Source organism: Pagrus major, chromosome 9, assembly GCF_040436345.1.
Source record: "Pagrus major chromosome 9, Pma_NU_1.0".
Classification (NCBI taxonomy): domain Eukaryota; kingdom Metazoa; phylum Chordata; class Actinopteri; order Spariformes; family Sparidae; genus Pagrus; species Pagrus major.
In genome coordinates, this window is record NC_133223.1 from 24,827,335 (window position 1) to 24,849,844 (window position 22,510).

At 41.1% G+C, this 22,510-nt stretch overlaps 1 protein-coding gene across 1 annotated transcript in view; it reads left to right on the plus strand.

Annotated features, from left to right (window-relative positions):
- Window positions 1-22,280, plus strand: part of LOC141002211 (histamine N-methyltransferase A-like) — a 40,600-nt gene extending 18,320 nt beyond the window's left edge. The window contains exons 4-7 of the mRNA XM_073473442.1: window positions 20,166-20,273; window positions 21,143-21,273; window positions 21,498-21,591; window positions 21,744-22,280. Of these exons, the coding sequence (XP_073329543.1) occupies window positions 20,166-20,273; window positions 21,143-21,273; window positions 21,498-21,591; window positions 21,744-22,096 (686 nt within the window). The 3' untranslated portion in view covers window positions 22,097-22,280. The remainder of the gene's footprint in view (window positions 1-20,165; window positions 20,274-21,142; window positions 21,274-21,497; window positions 21,592-21,743) is intronic.
- The last annotated feature ends 230 nt before the right edge of the window (window positions 22,281-22,510 follow it).

Sequence of the window (22,510 nt, forward strand, 5' to 3'; positions counted from 1 at the left end):
ACTACTGCTATTTGTGCTTTCTCCCTAACTGTTCTCCTAGGTCATAGATGTAAAAGAACACATGATCCCCTCATGGTCACTGAAATAAGTTGGCACCACTAATGATTCAACAATATAATGTGTTGTTTTCACATACACATGATCAATTAGTGTGTTGTTTTCTGTTGTCGGTTGTTTCACTAATTGAACAAACCCTTTGTTTGTCATGAATTTGGCAACTGACGATGATTTCAAAATGTCGTCATTGAAATCTCCCATGACAGCAATTGTATCACTTTGTGGATCCAGCCAATCCAGTAATTTGCCTAAATTTTGTTTAAACAAAGTCATGGGATAAGATGGTGGTCTGTAAATTACTGCCATCAATATACTATATTTAGTGCAGTGGTAAACCAAACATTCTAAATTTACATTTGGTACCTGGAGAACATTACATGCCAAATTGTCTGCACTATAAAGGCCAACGCCACCATGTTGTTGGCCTTGAATTTCTGACAATATTGGGTTGCTGCTACTGTAAGACAATTTCCTTGGCTGATTATGAAAAACATAACCATCCATCTTTACAGTTTCACATGAGGAAACTGCAGGCAACCATGTTTCTGTAACAGCAATACAGTTAAGCTGCAAGTGCTGTGTACACAATGCCAAATCAGATACATGTTGGGCCAAATTCTGCACATTTATCAAAAACACAGTAAAGGTCTGTGTATTGAACGTGTGCCTTGTCATATTCTCGACCATGAAGGGGGGCATGTTTTCAATTGCATCTTTAATTGTGTCCTTACAATATATTGCTTTCTCCTTAAAGTCCCTAATTACCAACCCTGACAAATTTCTAACCCGACTTAAAGCTACATACGCCTGTCCAGCTGCAAAAATCTTTTCAAGTGACACTACCGCTTGATCTACTGTAAGGCCTTGTACTTTATGGACAGTACAAGCCCAGGCAAGCTTCAGTGGAAATTGCCTTCGCATTCCACCCTTTTTAGTTACCCTATCCTCTTCAGGTCCAATGCCCGTGGAACCCATTTCGACTGCAGAGGCAAATGCACAGCGTTTCCTCTTCTGTACGCCTACCCTATCATCATCAAATTTAACATACACTGTCTGAGGAAACCTCGTTTCGTCGTTCTCTGGATAAACTATGTGTGTGACAGTTCCACACACCCCATTAACTAGACCATCCGCTACATCTAAGTTTTTAAACAGCATTACACGAGCGTCTTTCCCTAAAAGCAGCGTCTCATCCAGACATGTGTCGTATGCTCTGGAATGATGTCCGCTTATCAACTCCAGCTTGCCTGTCTTCTTACTATTCACATAGTCCTGAGCCTCTATCTCGACATAATCCGGACAACTCTTCAACAACTGCTGTACATTATGCTCATTTACTTGTCGATTTGTGGGAAATATGTGCAAAGCTGAGCTGTCTTCGCCGGTTTCACAACGGTTTAATATTTCAATGTCGCCTTCCAACATTGGGGTACCCTTTGAACGAGTTCGAACTCTGTTCAACAACTCTGCAAAGACCTGATCTTGTTGACGAACAACTGTTTTCAATTCCGCAATCTTGAACAAGTGAGACCACAAATCAACACCTACGTCATCTAAATACAAAGCTCTCCCTTTCACTGGAGGCAACTGATAAAAATCTCCAACTGCAATTACACTAACATTTCCAAACGGGGAATAGTCACCACATTGCTTAATTTGTCTTAATCTTCCATGGATATAAGCCAATAGTTTGTGATCGACCATGGAGATTTCATCTATTATCAAAAGCTGCAAGCTACTATATTTAGCACGTAAAGAATTCAGCTTCTCCTCACCCAATGGAGTGTAAGGTAAGCGTACATCTTTACCAATGCTAAATGCATTGTGAATAGTAGGTGCATTTATATTATGCGCCGCTATCCCCGTAGGAGCTGTCAGTAGAACACAAATGTCGTCCGGATCACGACACGCTCTCGACAACAACCTCATTGCCTCGTACTGTACAGCCTTGATCAAATGGCTCTTACCTGTCCCCGCACCGCCTGTAATAAACACATGTATCGGATCTGGCTTTGCTCCATTTACCCTGTCTAAGCACCACTGCCTAATCTGATAAAAAACACACATCTGTGTCTCATTCAGTGATCTAACTAAAGCCAAACCGTCACGTCTGCAGAGGACATTGTTCCTCTTTTCTAAATGTGCAACATCTTTACCGTTTATTGCTAAGTCTGGAATGCCATCTACAGGTTCGTCCACCATCTGCTCAGTCTCTCTACGTTCCTCTATACACTCTAAACGCTCCAACTCCTGCTCTGGGCACAACTCGCACCAGGCATCTTCCACAACACCATCACTACTGATTGAAATTTGGATATCATCCAACTCGTCTGCATCTCTTTCAAATTTGCATCTATTCTGATCGACAACGGCTTTCACCGAATGTAGCGATTTATCACTTAATCTCACACGACCATGACTATAAAACTGCTCAAATGTCTCAAATCCTGCCGGTTTGAGCTGGCTGTCTTTACAATACGGCAGGAACAACTGCAAAATGCTCTGATGGAACAATTCCGGATTCTTTGTCTCCGAAAAGCGCACGTAACGAACAACAGCAGGCTGCGTACGTGTTCTTTTCACAACAAAACCACAATTATTGTTTAATTTAACTTTATTGACACACGTTTCACTTTTACTCAAAACCCGATACTCTGATGCAAATGTTGCCAAACACATGTCATTAAATGTAGTGTCCTTCGGCCTATTCTTGTACCTGTCAACAGTATTCCTCATCCACATATCTTCATCGTTAAGATCATGTGATGATGCCTTTTGTTTTAACACACTTAAAGGCAAACTCATTCTAACTGTGTTCTCCCCTACCGGCACAAACACAACTTTCCTAGAGCACTCCTTAAGATGCATGTTTGTTAATCTATACACTGCCTCTTGAGCACAAACATCCCTGTTGTGTAAATACACACTTCCTAAATTTTTCAATGCATCTTTAGCACTACTATTACCCTCTTTAGCTGCTTCCCTCTGAGCATTTCCTAACAACAACCCCATCTCCTTTTCTGCCTTGGAGATGTAAGAAATAATGTAGACGACACAAGCATAAGCATCAACGACATATTGGATGTCAATATTAGCATTCCAGCATTTTAAAAGTGGTTTGCTGTACTGATTGATCCAAACCTCGTTCGCCTGCCTCTTCAAAACAACATGTGTCTTCCTACCAACACGATTGTACGCGGCCTCAAAAACGGTTTGATTTAATCCTAAATGTCTAAACAACTGTTCCACACTATCAAAACTGGCATTCTCATCTGAAAGAGCTGTTTTAATTTTTGTCATAATGGCGACTGCAATCTCTTTTTTCATGATCTCTGGTTTTTTCTGCCCCTCATTTTTGCATGCACAGCTGTCCAATTTCTGTGCTTGATCTACCTTACATTTACAAGATTTTGTGCCGTCCTCTTCACTGACTTGACGTGAAATAAAAGTTTTTGCAGACGGCGGCTTAGGAAAATTGAAACGACAAACAGTTTTGTTCTTTTTACAAGATTTTGAATGTCGTTTTGAATGTTGTTGCACAGATGTAACAATGTCCAATAATGTTTCATCCTGTGCTGGTTTCTCACATGTAACATACTGATCAATAAATTTAACGACCTCTTCATCTGTGTTTTTATCAATTATTGGGGCATTCTCTATCCAAAAGAGGCAGTGAACATGTGGTGATCCACGCTGCTGAAATTCCACCCTATAAAAATAATCCTTTATTTTGCCAATAGGATTAGATGGAGACATGAGCACCTCTCTCAAAAAACAATGCCAGCGAAAATCAAACATTGTGGCCGCAGTGACCGGATTGCCACGCAAAAGTTGACACCTGTCTGCCCATTCTAACTGTTCAGCTGTCTCTGTTCTACCTGCCTGCTTCAAAATACTATTGAGGAGATTTTTCCACCGCATGTCAGCTGACGAAAACGAACAAAACCAGGTGGGGACACCCAACTGACGAACACAAGCCAACAAATCACGCTGGGCTCCCTGCCAAAAAGATGGGGTACCTCGAATAGGTTTAAGAAAACGAAACCCATCATCAAACTGCAACAACTTTTTCAAAGATTCTTCGTCATTCAATACATTTCTGCTAACTTTTTGAGATTTAGCACCTCCTTTACCCTTCCGCAATGCTATTGATACATTTGACACAACCTGTTCTACCTCAGATAAGTACTGAGCAAAAAAGATGTATTCAACATTTTGTGCAAATCTACCATCAGCATGTAAAATCCTGTTATTAAAATAACGCGACAAACTCAAACGATGCTGTCTACTATCACGATATGTACCAAGTCCGCTGGGAAACAACACCGGGAAGCATTTTGCTTCATTTGTATGATCAGACAACAACCTGACAGGAGAGTTGCCTTCTGCTGGAGCCAAATTCAATATATCATCAAAGTATTGATCCAGTGTTTCCTGACCAATATCCACAGGCATAAGACAAGTGTCCTGGAACATGCAATGTTGTTGTCTATCATGCAAAAGCTCATCTTCCCCAACATCTGCAGATACTTCAACACCACCATTACAATCAGTATCTGGTTCCCTACAAAACTGGTTCATCCACGCTTCATTAAACTCTACATCTTTATAATGGACATTTGTCCGTTTTAAATATTGCAAAGCCTGCCTTACGCGCGTACTATCAACAAACTGATAGTCATAATGTCCCTTATAAGTTAGCTTCCGCTTCAACTTTACTGGCAACAAAGATCCTTCCATGTCTGTACGTGGCAGCAAATTGCTCGTCTGCACAATATTTGCAGGAACACACGTTACAGGTCCATGTACTCCATTTTGCCCTCCTTTAGGCAACGCCAACATCTTCATAAATGGAATATGCAACGCGATCAAATGTTGCTCTAAACTATTCAAACACGCCAATTCTGGTGGAATGGTACAAAGTGCCAAATTGTTCAATGCACATTCAGGTGGCACCACACCTTTACTAATCTTAGAATGACACGTGCTACAAATCCATAGCTCTCCTCTAGCTGTATCCAACCATTTACACGGCAATATGCAGACTTCATTACATTTATGTAAATATTCTTCACTAATACATATATCTGCAATTAAACCTATTTCTTTCTTTTTATTATAATAATCTCTTTTACACTTCAAAACCTGATTCTTAAACAACCCTCTGTGGCACACACAGCACACAAAATCTGGCCCATCTTTAACTTTATCCCAAAACTGTTCTCTAACATAATCAAACTGCTCTGCCTTTTCTTTAATTTTTTCCCTCTTCAATTTGTTTCGTGCTATAACACACTTCTTATGCTCAAGACTTCCATGATACTTCTTTTTACTCATAGCTTTTACATGTTGTCTTTGCACTTCACTTTCACTATATTTCCTTTTACTCATCTCCTTAAGTTTCTGCTTACGCATTTCATTTTCCTTATATTTCCTTTTACTCATCTCCTTAAGTTTATGCTTATAAGCTTCACTTTCCTTATATTTTCTTTTACTCATCTCCTTAAGTTTCTGCTTATGAGCTTCACTTTCCTTATATTTCCTTTTACTCATCTCCTTAAGTTTGTGCTTATGCGCTTCACTTTCCTTATATTTCCTTTTATTCATCTCCTTAAGTTTATTCCTTAGCACTTCACTTTCCCTATATTTCCTTTGACTTATCTCCTTAACTTTATGCTTATATACAACATTTTCGCTATATTTCCTTTTGATCATTTCAATAAATTTGTGCTTATATAATACATTTTCCCTATATTTCCTTTTATTCATTTCAATGACTTTATGCTTGTACACTTCATTTTCCATATACTTCCTTTTCTTGGTTTCAATGACTTTCAGCCTATGCAACACATTTGTCTTATATTTCCCTTTAACTATTTCCTTGACTATCTCCCTATGCAAATCATTTTCCTGGTATTTTATTTTTCGTTTTAAGTTCTTTTTACTTTTCAAATACTTTGAAGAATTAACATTAATTGGCTTAATTGTAAATGAAGTCTGCTCTTGCGTACACACAGTACTGTCCTGCTGTTCTAGAACATTATCTTCAATATCTATAACTTCTTCAGCCACACAACCTGAAGCTACAACTGGACTTGAACTGTCAATACAAACACTACTCTCTCTACTTTGCTGTCTAAAATTGTACCCTCCAGAAGAAGATGCGCTCACTTTGCAATACTTATAACAACTCTGCATCTGAGGCTGCATAACACAAACAACTGTCTCATAATGGTTACCGTGACAATTCTCTAAATACACTGCCTGATTGGACAACTGCCTATTCTTGCAACTGTATTCAAGCCAGCGATCACCACAAAACGTGAAAATATTTACTCCTAAACAATCTGCTGCTGCTTGAATCTCCACTTCAGTGGCCCAACTACCAACATAGCGCATTCTTGATCTACTCAGATAATCTGCCATTGACGAATACTCGGGACGCAACATATATGCTAGAGGATTGGCCTGTAATTGCTTAAACACAGCAAATCTAATTTTTCGATGATTCTTCTGTGTGCCACACACAGCTTGACTAACCGCTCGAAAGAAACAATTACCATCACCAACTATTTGCTCGTTCTTACAAGGAGCCCCTAATGCACCGACCTCTGTGGATGCCAAATCAAGTTTTTCAGACTCTACATTCAACTGTTCACACAAAGCTTGTGCAACATCACTACGCAGCGGATTAAACTCAAGACTTTTACTTGTCACATCGCTGACAAATACAACGTCTGAATTAACCACATTAACATCCTTGCTTTTCAACTTTTTCGATCCACGATTACCCACTGAAATCTTGCGTTTCACACCTCTCTGACCGTTGCTGTCAAGTGTTACCTGTTCAGCCGACACTTTAAGTGCTGGCTGAAGAGGTAAGCTACAACCAAAGTCAACCTCTCTGCTTTCCTCATTTGCACTTTGACTTTTGTGAGTGACACAAACACCAGCAATCTCAAACAGCTTTGGACTGTTCATTGCAGTGGCAAATTTGCATATGTGATCAAACACACGGTCAAGGCAACTAAAATACACAACAACGCTAAACCCGTTCACATCTACCATGCCATCTGCATCGCGTGCGTGGGAGTCAACAACGGCATACTTCCCATTTCGACCAATGATAGCACACGTTGTGCCACTCACAGTCAGAAAGCATGTGTCATATTTGCTACACATCTTTCCCAAACCGTTCCTGAGAGTGGTGTACACGCCTGCATCAACAAGCTGTCCCTCAACCACATCAACATCACCAGAAACGTAGTCACCATACTCAAACTGAAATTTCTGTCCATCAATAACAGACTCTTTGGGCAAATCTGGAACACACAGCAGTTCAGACCTCCCACTGATGGAATTACTTTCCCGCAACGACATGTAGAGCTCATCCCCTAACTCTACAACCTTATCCAGATCGCCAGACTGCCACAAAAACACAGAATCGATGCTGTGTTTGGCTAAAGCTACCAAACTTACAGCCATACACTGGAGCCCTCCGTGTTGGAACCGAGCATCCCCTTGATGAAAAGTTCCCCTGATGGAACTTACGTCAATCTCTGGCCTTACTGAAATGCTATCCTGGACCTCTGCTGCAACATCGACATCAACAGTCTCGCCTGCAAACAATGTAGCACTCTCCCTGTCGCCATCAACTGGACACAACACGACAGAAATGCCATGGACGGCATACCACTTCGCACCTAAAGACTCCTTCAAATGACTGATGTGAAGCATCAAGTCATTCAGGCACGTGTTGAACACAGCCACAGATGTGCCAATACTAGACGCCATCCCAGATGCATCACGCGTGCCACAATCAACAACCACAAAGTACTCATTATGCAGAACAATGGCACTAACCGCACCCCCGAGGTTCAACAGACACGTGCCGTGGTTAAACAAATGCTCTTGTAGCTTCTCGTACATCACGGTGTCCTCCTCCAGCCAATTAAAATCACTACGTGCTGGAGGAGGAATAGCTACCTGCCACTGCCTGCCAAACACATTGTGCTGTTCAATCAACTTGCACAACTCCTGTTTAGCACCGCTCTTCTGCCTAGCTTCAATGTAACTGGCCAGTTTGCCACCTTCTACGCCTATGCTATCAATATCTGTCCCTTTCCACGTACACACTGGAGAAATAACATGTTTCATAACAGCTGCAACACCACATGCCATGGGTGTATTTATGTCATAAGTGACTGGTGCACTTCTGACATAAATACCAGGCACAACAGACTGCAGGGACTCTGCACACCTGCAAGAAACGGGGTTAGCGTCATACTTACCTTTGTTGGACCTTGGTGTCGGCGAGACACCAAGATCGACGACAGGCTGAAGGTCCCCCCCCCGCGCAGCGACGACGGTGGCAGCGGCAGCGACGGCGGTGGCGACCTAGAAGAAAAAAAAAACGTTAAATGATCTGGATAAATACACTATACTACTATTATTATAAAAAGGTACTACACACACATTTTGCACAAACTGTACTAACCTCCCCCCTGGCGTCCACTTTCACATGAGCAGTTGCAGGCGGTGGCACACGTTTCACCACGGGCAAAGCTCTCGCCGGGACCTAGAGAAGATTTTTTACAATGATTATCCAATTATTGCCGTAATACTGCAGACACGCACCAAAAAAAAGTCACAATAACTGAAATATTGAACAAAATCAAGACAAACCTTCTGGCTTGCAGAAGTCCGACGATGTTCCACTTTTGGACGCTAATGGAAGAAAAACAAAATACACTTTATTGAGCCATATTTGAGCCAAAGTCATTGTGGAACATATTGTGCAGTTTTGCATGTTGTTGTGAGTGTATCAGCAAAAAGGAGATACTAAACAGACTTCAACAAACCAAGATATACAACTTGCATGCAGTTTACCTTTGAGCTTCGTGGAACATCAGTTGATTCAGGGCTAGGAAGATGGGATGGAACAGCAGCATCCATCGCAGCCAACACTGAACTGCTGAACCAAACAGGGTTTGGCTGGATGAAACAGTGCTGCAGTGCACTTGCGTCAACCTGTGAGATACATATAGAGAACAACTACTCTGTCAAAACGCCATCATCTACTCAACAATCATGTCAAAAACCGTCCAGGTTAATTGATCGTAGCATACCTGCTGCTGAACCACCCTCTCTGCACCAGAGGACTGCTCAAGTTCCTCAGGTGCTCTCCTCTGTAATGACAAAATAAGATATTTTGTATTAAACACCCCGTCAACCATTACAGAGGTCAGCTGATCAAAATTACATCAACCACAGTGTTACAATGTGTAATCAATTACCTTCCCGCCCTTGCCAACAGCTGTCCACCCAAAGGGGTCTGATGGACGAGGTACGGTGACCTGTCCCGTGACGACCACCTTTGGGACGACGTGCCTACGAGGTGGCGACGTTCTGGGAGCGACCAGTAGCTTTGGTGTTGGAGGCTGCAGTTGTTCGAACGCAGCCGTCCACAGCAGCCCAGCTAGAATGGGCATGCCGTCACTATCGCTGAGGTGAACCTGTGAAAATAACAAAAATGAAACAGATTAAATGATATGGAGCTGCAATAAACTTGTCATTCAACTACAGAGAAAGTGTAGATGACACTATGTGTTCTACTTACACCATCTCTGCTCCACAGCTCACGGCGGTTCATCGGGAAATGCTCAGCTGTAGGGAAGTACCTGACACCTAAAACAGAAAAATAACAAACATTATTGTAATATCTCTCTATGTAATATCTAAATTTTAAAGGAATGATTATGGAAATTATAATATTCATTCAAACAGTCTGCCTAACAACATATCCTGCATCATACATGGAACTGTGGTCGAACTAGTCTTTTTAAAGCTTACCCATACGTGCTGCCACACGGCGGAACTCTTGACGCATGAAGTCTTGCTGAAGGACTTCAGCGGCCAAACGAGGTGGGAAGTCTGCGACACACACCTGTAGAGCAAAGTGGTTGTTAATAACAAATACATTTTGTCTGAAAATGCCATAACTAATAATATAAATATACATTATTCTGCAACAGTTCATACAACTACATTAACTATGGTAATATATCAATACATACAATAGAAAAAAACCTACGTTAGACCATCGATCGCAGGCAGCGTGCAGGAGCTTAGCGAAGTCTGCCCCTGCCTCGTCGATGGTCCTGCTGGATGTGAGGTTGTTGCTAGGTGCCAAGACCAGGACTGCGTCAGGAGACCGAGGAACAGCAGCATGCAGCAACTCGGTCCTCAGCTCCCTCGCACAGCCCCCGGGCGTGGACATGATGCCAAAGGAGAGGGACCCCTCTGGCATCGGGACAAAGCCATCTGCGATAGCGCGCAGATGGGAATCTCCTACAAGAAGAACGAACTGGGAAAAAAATTGGACTGTTATTGAATGAAATGCACTAATTATTACAAGCGCTGTTGTTGTTATTATCATTATTTTACCTTCTCGTCAGGGAGTTGGCGCGGAATGACCAACTTGTGCTGTCGTCCCGTCAGAGACGACTTTGGCCATTGTCGCACAGGGTTGCGGTAACCAGTACCGCGCTCTATTAATACACAGAGAAAAAAAATACATCAAGATCACACTGTTAATGAAACCTTACAAATCATGTAAACACAACACACCCTGCCACTAGGCAAATCTATACACCATACAAGCAAAAAATGTACATACGTGCAACAGAGACATTGGCGGACCGCTGCGGTTCCACGTCAACCGTTCGCCGTTCTGCCATGCGTCGTTTGGCTGCCTCCGAACGACGATAAGACTTGCCCCGTGGCATCTAATAACATGTAGACAATTGATTAATATTGACATTACAACCCATCTTTAGCCTGCAATAATTGGATAAAATACATCTCAAACACACATTTAACAAGCAAGCAGTGATGGAAGAAGAAGAATTAAAATTGTTACTTAAGTTAAAGTATTCATACAACACAGAAAAATACTACACTAAAATGGTGATGGTTTATGCGGATAATCATTCCTCCAATCAGAGGAAAAATCACATTTGTATGATATTATGAAGTTATAGATCAGTCAGATTTAACCTGAACAGCACAGGAGGGTTAAAAATACAATTTATAGCCATGTTACAATAACATTCTCCCCAATACATAGCTATATTAATGAAAACAATAATTACTGAAAAGTAATTACTTTACAGTTAGTGTATTGTTGTTCTACAGTTTGATTATATTGCTAAATTAGGAGTACAGTAGAGGGTGCAATCAGTAACTTGCTTGTTTCTTTTTCTCTGTCTGTCTGCAATGAAGCGCTACAACGCCCGCGAAGTTCAAAAATGTACTCCAGCCAATCATGGCGCAAAACGCCTCGAAGTTGAAAATTTACTCCCGACAACCACCGCGCGAAAAGACCAGCGAAATATGAAATGTACGGAGTTGTTTACCAGTGCGCCGATGTGACAGTTGAAATGACTTTTGATATTAAATTAAATGAATATTGTCTAAAGACTGGCGTTGCTAGCAGCTTGTCGCTGATTTAGCAAACAAACCAAAGGCATATGCTGCCAAACATGTGCTTAATAACCTCTGCTAACAGCCAACCACCTCTCCTATGACAACCGCGAAGTTCAAAAATGTGCTCCAGCCAATCACGGCGCTAAACGCCCCGCAGTTGAAAATGTACTCCCGACACCCACCGCGCGACAAGACCACCGAAATTTGAAAAATACTCGCACCGATCACAGCGCAATAACGGAGTTATTTACCGGTGCGGTGATATGACAGTTGAAATGACTTGTGATATTAAAATAAACGAACATTGTCTAAAGACTAGCATTGCTAGTAGCTTGTAGCTGTGTTAGCAAACAAACCGAAGGCACTCATATGCTACCAAAGACGTGGTTATAGTCCCCAAAGGCACTCATATGCTAACAAACATGTGGTTATAACTGTGCTAACAGCCAACCACCTCTACTATGACAACAGGGCAGCTGGTTACAGTAGCTACAGCAGGAGAAGGCTCGGTAACGTTCAGCTCGTTTAGAACAAAGCACCCAAAGGTTTCTGCTGCCGAGCAATGCTAACAAAGTTCGCTAACTAGCTCTGTCGTTACAGCAAACCAGCCAAAAGTGTTAATAACAGCACTGATAATACTCATTTCCAAACCATATACACGCAATTAACCTTACTAAAGTTAGCAGTATTTTAGAGAAATTCAGAACTACACATTCAACATTACAGGTCGATGAGGCAGCTAGCCTGCATGTTAGCTCGTATCCCGGCACAGAAGCCCTCTGTGTGCCGCGACGGCAAACAGCGAACTTAATCAAAATTAACTCACCGTGTTGAGCAAGTTGAGGTTCCTTGAAAGAATGCTGCTGTCTTGATTCGAAAGGTTTTGGAAATGTATTTTTGTAAATCTCTGTGTATGTTGTGAAAAATCAGTGAGCCAAGGTAGATGAGTCTGTACGGGACGGAATCCAGATACAGACAAAGAGATTCAAACGTTGCAGCTGAGACGTCACGTTCTTCTCACGACGTGATTGGTTGATGCGTTCAAGTCCATTTCAAAAGCTACGTCAAATCAAACTCCGCTGCTATTTCGCGCATTTCCATAAACAACAGATATGATACATTGTTAGGAGACCATGGCTGCCAGATGGGCATATTACCGCGAGAAAGACACTGATTACAGTCTGAAATATTAAACATTTGTCAAACATTTGTCACTTACCAGAAGCCATGGTGGGTGAGGATATCAATGACAACACATTATAACAGCATCCATATGATGACAAACAGTCAGCGGGTATATTTTTAAATTACCAAGAGGAAATCGGGGAAACACATTGAAGAAAACACACACGTCATCATCATGACGTGTAGCGTCACGCCTCTTTTAAAGTAGAAGCGCCGAATTGGTCGCTCTTTAACGCCGGAAATGCATGGCTGTGTGTGGCCACAACACAGCAGCGGCGATAATGCAGAATCTCTATATGAAAAGGGCGAGTGTGTGTCCAGTGTACTGTCTTTAGTGTATTGTCTAGTGGAGTGATGTTTTTGTTTGAAATGTCAAAACAATGAGCCGAAAGCCACACACACACACACACACACACACACATACATACGCACACGCACACACACTCTCTCACACATAACACAGGCACAAATTTAAGTAACATCTACTACAGATTGCAGATGAAAACCGTCACTGTTGTGTTTTGGGTAACATGTATCATATTTAGGTAGACACCTTTCCAAGACACCACCCACTGAAAATAGGAAGTCAGCCTCACATCCATCAATCACACTTTATTGATATAGCACATTTTATACAAATAACATATAGCTGTAAAACTATATGTTTACATTCAAGCAGAAACATCACCATTAAGGAGAAGGCAACAAAGTTGTCAACTTAATGATAAACATGGCTACAACTTATTTTCAGGTTTTTGTGATAACAAAATTAATCATGTGGACATTGTTAAAATTATATGCATTCTTTAATCTGCCATTATATACAACAGAAAACACTGACAATGTTCACATTTCTATGATGACACAATAAATGTATTCTTCATAACTGCTACATTTTACAATCACAATCATTAAAAAGCTAAGGACAGTCCCAGCCAACATTAACACTGACTAAACTGGATTCCTCACAGTTTTAAATCCAAACTCATTACATCCTGTTTCAAGCAGACAAACAAATGTCATAGCCCTTTCAGAGGACATTTACATGCAACATTAATGCAGAGAAGGCAGAAGTGCTTACAATACAAACTGCTGTCCTCTGCTAAATCTTTTTCACCTTTATTGACATGCATCAGTAAAAAACAGCACTACATCAAATTAAATCACTGTAGAGTAGTTACAGTACAGTAACATAGTCAGCCAGTAGGCCAAAATTATTGGATGCATTTGTGATACATTAATAAACACTTCAAGTGTCCCTGATGGCCGTCTTTTCTGTTGAATGGCAGAGCAAGTTTGTGTTTCACAACAATCTGATCTTGGTTATACTGTGAAAAGAAAGCAGAAAAACAGTTCAATAAGTATTGGAAATTTGACAAGTTGTTACTAATTCGCTTTAGTTGAAATGACAGGAGAATCTGACAATACTACTTTTAAGACCATTGAAGCTCTGCTCAAACATTTGGCCAAACATCTATTCACAGCCGAAATGATATTTGTCTTAAATTTTCTAAAGGAAGGACGTGCACGCCCCGACAGCAGCATGCCGGAACACCAGCACACCCCGACGGCAGCACGCCCCGACCCGCGTGGACTGCGAGGGCCCGTTCATCGCTGCTTGCAGCTTTAATTATTATTATTATTTTTTTCCTGCCAAAATGATCGCATTTTTCACTGCCTGAACGTGTATGAAAACGCGATTTTATTTGGCAAAGACATTAGTCCTGGCGAAAAATTTTATAATCTGCTGTCGTTATGAATTTTCAGCACTAGGTGGCGCTATAATCAAGGAAAGTGTGTTTTGGCTAATAACTCCCACATACTTTGTCGCACATTCAAAAACCTTATATCCACGCGTTCAGTGAATCTTGCTGAATCTCCTGATATAAGCCACGCCCATTTTCGCCTACCGTTTTTTTTCGCTAGCGTGCGAAATGTCGTAAACCTACTTTTTCGAACTCCTCCCAGGCAATTTCACCGATTTTCACCAAACTTTGCACACAGCATCTGTGGATGCTCCTGACAAAAAGTTATTAAAAGAATTTTGATATTCCAAAGAATACTCAAGTTATTAAATAACAACTTCCTGTGGATTCGGGTCACAACAGGAAGTGCTGCATATCTCCACATTGGTGTGTCCATATGACATGAAACTCAGGATACTACTTCCACATGAGCCCCTAAGGCTCTGTGCAAAATCTTGGCCCATGACCACTAGGTGGCGCTATTTAAATTGAAGTATTTTATATCTCCACATTGGTTTGTCGGATCAACACAAAACTTGGTACACTGATTGCCAATGGCCTCCTGAGGACAACTGACGAAGGTGTTACCGATCTGACACTAGGTGGCGCTCTAGTGGCAGTTTCATTTTATAATTGGCACTGTGCCCACACCATAACACTTATGGATATGAAACTGATTGGGGTGATATAGACTGGCCCCTGTAACTCACACACCAAAAATGACCAGCAGGTGGCGCTATTATCAAGAAAAAACGTTTTTTGCTAAGTACTTCCACATAATATGGTGCACATTGTTAAACATTATATCTACCTCTTCCCTGAATTCAGCTGAATTGTGTGATGTGGGCCATGCCCACGTTCGCACTGAATTTCCATTCGCAATTTCGCGAATGTCGCAAACCTACTTTTTCGAACTCCTCCCAGGCAATTTCTCCGATTTACACCAAACTTTGCACGCAGCATCTGTGGACCCTCCTGACAAAAAGTTATTAAAAGAAATGTGCTAGTTCACAGAACGCCCAAAATATAAAACAACAATTTCCTGCGCATTGTGGTCAAACAGACATTCTTGTGTATCTTGATGAAATACAGTCCGATGAACACAAAACTTTTCCCAGTTGTGTTCCATGGCACGATGAGCATTTCTACAAAATTTCGTGCAAATCGACCAATAGGTGGCGCTTTTATTGCGAAATGACGAAACAGCAGCTTCACTGCCTTCAGTTTTGTTTCCTCTACAGAACTTGTTGCATGAACAAGCCTCGACAGCAGCATGCCCGGACAGCAGCATGTCACGACAGCAGCATGCCCCGACGGCAGCACGCCCCGACGGCAGCACGCCCCGACCCGCGTGGACTGCGAGGGCCCGTTCATCGCTGCTTGCAGCTTTAATTAGGGCCCGAGCAGTGAAACTGCAAGGACCCTATTGTTTTTCGTATGATTATTATTTTTAGTTATTTTTATTTTTCTTTGTCCCAAATGATCGCATTTTTCACTGCCTGAACATACCCCAAAACTCATCAAACTTGGAATATAGATCAGACCTGGCGAAAAATTTTATAATCTGTTGTCATTGTGAATTTTCACCACTAGGTGGCGCTATAATCAAGGAAAGTGTGTTTTGGCTAATAACTCCCGCATACTTTGTCGCACATTCAAAAACCTTATATCCACGCGTTCAGTGATTTGTGCTGAATCTCCTGATATAGGCCACGCCCATTTCCGCCTACCGTTTTTTTTCGCTAGCTGGCGAAATGTCGAAAACCTACTTTTTCGAACTCCTCCCAGGCAATTTCACCAATTTGCACGAAACTTTGCACACAGCATCTGTGGACCCTTCTGACAAAAAGTTATTAAAAGAATTTTGATACACCAAAGAATATTCAAGTTATTAAATAACAACTTCCTGTGGAATCGGGTCACAACAGGAAGTGCTGCATATCTCCACATTGGTGCGTCCAAATGACGTGAAACTCAGGATACTACTTCCCCATGAGCCCCTAAGGCTCTGTGCAAAATCTTGGCCCATGACCAATAGGTGGCGCTATTTAAATTGAAGTATTTTATATCTCGACATCGGTTGTTCGGATTAACACAAAACTTGGTACACTGATTGCCAATGTCCTCCTGAGGTTAACTGATGAAGGTGTTACCGATCTGACACTAGGTGGCGCTCTGGTGGCAGTTTCATTTTATAATTGGCACTGTGCCCACACCATAACACTTATGGATATGAAACTGATTGGGGTGGTATAGACTGGCCCCTGTAACTCACACACCAAAAATGACCAGCAGGTGGCGCTATTATCAAGAAAAAACGTTTTTTGCTAATTACTCCCACATAATATGGTGCACATTGTTAAACATTATGTCTATATGTTCCCTGAATACAGCCGAACAGTGTGAGTAGGCCACGCCCACGTTCGCACTGAATTTCCATTTGCAAATTCGCCAAATGTCGCAAACGTACTTTTTCGAACTCCTCCCAGGAAATTTTTCCAATTTGCACCAAACTTTTCACGCAGCATCTCTGGACCCTCCTGACAAAAAGTTATTAAAAGAAATGTGCTAGTCCGCAGAACGCCCAAAATATACAACAACAATTTCCTGCGCATTGTGGTCAAACAGACATTCTTGTGTATCTTGATGAAATACAGTCCGATGAACACAAAACTTTTGGCAATTGTGTTCCATGGCACGATGAGCATTTCTACAAAATTTCGTGCAAATCGACCAATAGGTGGCGCTTTTATTGCTAAATGACGAAATGACAGCTTCACTGCCTTCACTTTCATTTCCTCCATGGAAGTTGTTGCATGAACAAGCCCCGACAGCAGTATGTCACGACAGCAGCATGCCCCGACGCGCGTGGACTGCGAGGGCCCGTTCATCGCTGCTTGCAGCTTTAATTATTATTATTTTTAGTTTTTTTTCTTTGTCCAAAATGATCGCATTTTTCACTGCCTGAATGTGAATGAAAAGTCAATTTTATTTGGCAAACACATTAGGCTTGGCGAAAAATTTTATAATCTGTTGTCGTTGTGATTTTTCACCACTTGGTGGCGCTACAATCAAGGAAAGTGCGTTTTGGCTAATAACTCCCACATACTTTGTCGCACATTCAAAAACCTTATATCCACGCGTTCAGTGAATCGGGCTGAATCTCTTGATATAGGCCACGCCCATTTCCGCCTACGGTTTTTTATGCTAGCTCGCAAAATGTCGCAAACCTACTTTTTCGAACTCCTCACAGGCAATTTCACCGATTTGCACGAAACTTTGCACACAGCATCAGGGGACCCTCATGACAAAAAGTTATTAAAAGAATTTTGGAATTCCAAACAATACTCAAGTTATTGAATAACAACTTCCTATAAAATCGGGTCAAAACAGGAAGTGTTGCATATCTTCACATTGCTTTGTCGAAATGACATGAAACTGAGGATACCACTTTCCCATGAGCCCATAAGGCTCTGTGCGAAATTGTGGTGGACGACCACTAGGTGGCGCTCTTTAAATTGAAGTATTTTATATCTCGACATTGGTGGGTCGGATTAACACAAAACTTGGTACAATTCTTGCCACTGCCCTTCTGAGGACAGCTGACGAAGGTGTTATTGATCTGACACTAGGTGGCGCTCTGGTGGCAGTTTCTTTTTAGATTTGGTACTGTGCCCACACCATAACACTTATGGATATGAAATTCATAGGGGTGGTAAAGACTGGCCCCTGTAACTCACACACCAAAGATGACCAACAGGTGGCGCTATTATCAACACAAAGCAGTTTTTGACCAATAACTCCCACATAATTTGTCAGACATTGTTAAACCTTATATCTACGTGTTCCCTGAATTCAGCTGAATTATATGATGTAGGCCACGCCCACGTTCGCACTGAATTTCCATTTGCAAATTCGCCAAATATCGCAAACCTACTTTTTCGAACTCCTCCCAGGCAATTTCTCCGATTTGCACCAAACTTTGCACGCAGCATCTGTGGACCCTCCTGACAAAAAGTTATTAAAAGAAATGTGCTAGTCCACAGAACTCCCAAAATATAAAACAACAATTTCCTGCACATTGTGGTCAAACAGACATTCTTGTGTATCTTGATGAAATACAGTCCGATTAACACAAAACTTTTGGCAATTGTGTTCCATGACACGATGAGCATTTCTACTAACTTTCGTGCAAATCGACCAATAGGTGGCGCTTTTATTGCTAAATAACGAAACAGCAGCTTCACTGCCTTCAGTTTTGTTTCCTCTACGGAAGTTGTTGCATGAACAAGCCTCGACAGCAGCATGTAACGACAGCAGCTTGCCCCGACAGCAGCATGTACGACGGCAGCATCCCGCGACAGCAGCACGCCCCGACCCGCATGGACTGCGAGGGCCCGTTCATCGCTGCTTGCAGCTTTAATTTTCTATTCTATTCTCTTCTAAATCAAGAAACAAGAAACATTCCTGTGCACATTTACATCTCAGTATGCATTTAGAGGTTATTTTACACATATATGAATCTGATTACACACATGGATTCAGATAGAGTTACACTACTCTCCACTCTGATGATAGATGATAGTTAGACAATAATGGCCTCATATAAGTAATTTAAAAGATCAGGTAACCATTGAAGTCAATAGTCAAGTGCCCATATGAGCAATAAAACAGTTTTTGTTGCTGTTATCATTCCTTATCTTCATACGGGCCCTGAAGAGAGAAGAGAAGTGATGAGGGACAGTCTGTTGTCTGTGCAAAAATACATTCAAAAGTGTGTCTAAATTGAATATGAGGCCTCAGCAGTCCCAAATCAAATCCAATGAGAGCCTTGAAACTTTTAGTCTTTCTAGACTGAAATTCGCTTTTTGTGTTACTGTCTCTCCACCGCCGGGAAAAACTGTCTCCGCAAAGACAAGGGGGGAATTTAATACTGAGAAGATAGTAGCTTTAGAATATGCCTCCCTGATTTGACTGTTTCAGGCTGCTGAAGCCTCATATTTACTTCTTTACAAATACACTACACTTACAATGGATAATACTGACTTGAAAATTATGCAAAAGTGTTACTTATTCTTTAATAATAATAAAAAAAAAAAATGCTTGATTCTGGATGTTTTTGTGCAGAGGCCTGGAAGGGACAGGGAGGGGAAAAAATGAAGGTGGGGGAAAAAAAGAAATCTCGCAAAACTTTTTCTTGTCAATTTTTTTTCTTCCCGTGTCGCTTCTGGGGCTCTTCATTTTTGAATTGCCATTGATAGTGAAGAGCAGATATTTTATTTCATGCTAAATATTATTCTGTGGGCAGAATATCAGTCTGTCAACCAAGACTGGTTGAACTGCTCATCCTGCGCATCATTAAGGGATAGGATATCCTGATTAGAGACCATATCTGAGGGAGAGTTGGTAGGTTATAGGAGGACACTTGGGTCAAAGCTCATGCAGTTTATGTAAGGCCCTCTACAGGTCAAATCAGGACATACTGTAGATTGCATTTACGATTGCACAATGGCAAGCAAGACTATGGAGCAACACACACCACCTCTCTCGCTTGACCTAAATATAGTGAACAAATCGACCTGAAATTAATGTTTGAATGTTTCAGAAATGTTTGCAAAAGTGCAAAGAAACATATTGTGGTGTTTTCTTACTGAAGCAACGTTACACTGAGGCTTTCCTGGTTTGTTCCAGGGGAGATGGACGTCCAGATGCTCACCCTGCTGCAGTCGACGTTCCCTGCTGTCCCGATATCTGCTGACGTTGTGGAGGGCAGCTCTAAGCTCGTAGACAACTTCAAAGGTATTGATCATTCAAAAACACCACTGGTGAAATGTTTTTGTTTTATAATGTCTAGATATTTCTCTGTGTACAAAAAGAACAATTAAAAAACAATCAACTACTCAATTACCAGTGAAGAGGAAACTCTGAACTCATGAACAAAAGGAGACATCTTTGCTGGATTATTCAGATGAGATCATCGTATTTGTATTATAAACACAATATCAATATTTCATGTAAAATAGTATACTTGTATGTATCGTTAATTACACTTTAGTTAATAGTTATTTCACTGTTACCAAACAATGAAATGCTTTATAAACTAGAGTTACAACTAATGTTCATAATACTTTGTGAATGTTTAATAAATACTGTGTAGTTCATCTATAAACATTATTTGGAAAATTGGAATTATAAAGTTGCAACTGATGTTTATGAACATTTACAGTGGCTTAATTAATGTCTTATAATGCATTTTGTTGTTAACAGTAAAGAAACCATTAACTAAAATTTAATTAACTATAAATTTGCCATTTATGAATTATGGTTATTATAAAGTGTTGCCAATCAGGCTTTATACGTCAGAAAAACACAGAATTTTGTGTATATTCCTAATTAAATATGCCAAAACAGACGTAGTGTAACTTCTAAATCAGTTAAAAAAAGATCTGCTGATGTGCTGCCAGATCTGAACACAGAGATCATATTTTTATCTGGTCGTCTGGACAAAGGACCCCTCAGCAATCGAAGCTTTCCCTTTTAATTTTCCTTACTTCTGCATTTGTTTTTGATCATAACACTAACTCTGGTACCATATGCTGTATATATCTGACCATCATTTAAAATGCTCCCACCATATCTCAGTGGTATTTTTTATGTCCGACTCACAGCTTTGGTAGCGAAGACCCCCAACCTTCAGACGATCCCGTTTGCGTGGCACATCATGCACAGTGGGGACTACGAGAAGCAAGTCAAAGCAAAGGGAGACATGAAGAAATTCGACTTCATACACATGATTCAGGTATGTGTGTGTCTCACTGTGTAAGCATGAGATTTATTTAGCCACCCACTGCTGCGTGTATAATTATTAGTACTATTAATAGTAAAACATACTGTATCGTCTGACAAAAGTGTCCCTGATTTAACTACAGTGGGTGACTCACTTTACACTATAGGCCTTGCGTGGATGCCATCTTTAATCCGCAAGGTCAAATTAAAGTTTCCCAACAACTGTCTTCTTGACAGATGATCTACTACGTGGATAACCTCTCCAATACGATCAAGTTCTTCCACAGCCTTCTGAAGAACAACGGCAGGCTCATGATCATCGTTGAATCGAGTGAGTAGAACTTCTTCCCTCTTGTGGCAAATAGAAGAACAGAGCCCTCTTGGGTTTTTTTTTTTGTTATAAAAATAATTCAGATGACAGTAAGATTACCAAGATTTTATTCCTCCTGGAGTGAATGTATTTTCTAATCTCATTCTATCCAGAAAACGGTGGCTGGGACACCCTGTGGAAGACGTACCAGAAGGATCTCTGTGTCGACGCCATCACCCAGTACCGCTCGTCAGCAGAGGTTATCGCCTGCGTGAAGAGCCTGGGTCTGAAGTATGAGGAGCACGCCGTTCCCAATGCCTTTGACATCACCGAGTGCTTCAATCCAAACAGCCAGACCGGAGTACGTCTGCTGAATTTCATGACAGCGAGAGATCAATTCTACCAGTCCTTCACCCCTGAGATCAGAGCGGGGATTTTAGATCTGCTCAGAAACAAGTGCAGCACTGAGAAGGATGGCAAGGTGTTCTTCAACAGCAGTCTGAGCTGCATATTCATTCATACTTGAGTTTATGCTATGAAAATTTTATTCACACATTCAGATTTCTTTAATCCAGTCTTTGATCAAAACTACAATATATTTGCCTGTTTGCTAATATGGAGTTCACTGTGTGCTGTAGTTTTCAGCATAAATTCACCTCATTTACTCCGTATGTGTACCAGAAAGGTCAATAAAATCTACGAAGTGACAATTTTGTGGTCTCAATCACTGCCACAGACTGATCCTGCCTGAAAAAATGTATATCTTGAGAAAAGCAACTATATCCAACTACATCCTTCTTTTGAGAAAGGAGCTTTATGAATCAATTTTATATATAATATTTACCAAATGGCAAACAGACATAGTTTGCAACCAGCTGGTAAAGATCGTGGAGCAGCTGCTTTATATTATATTATACCAAATCCATTCTGCTTTCTTATT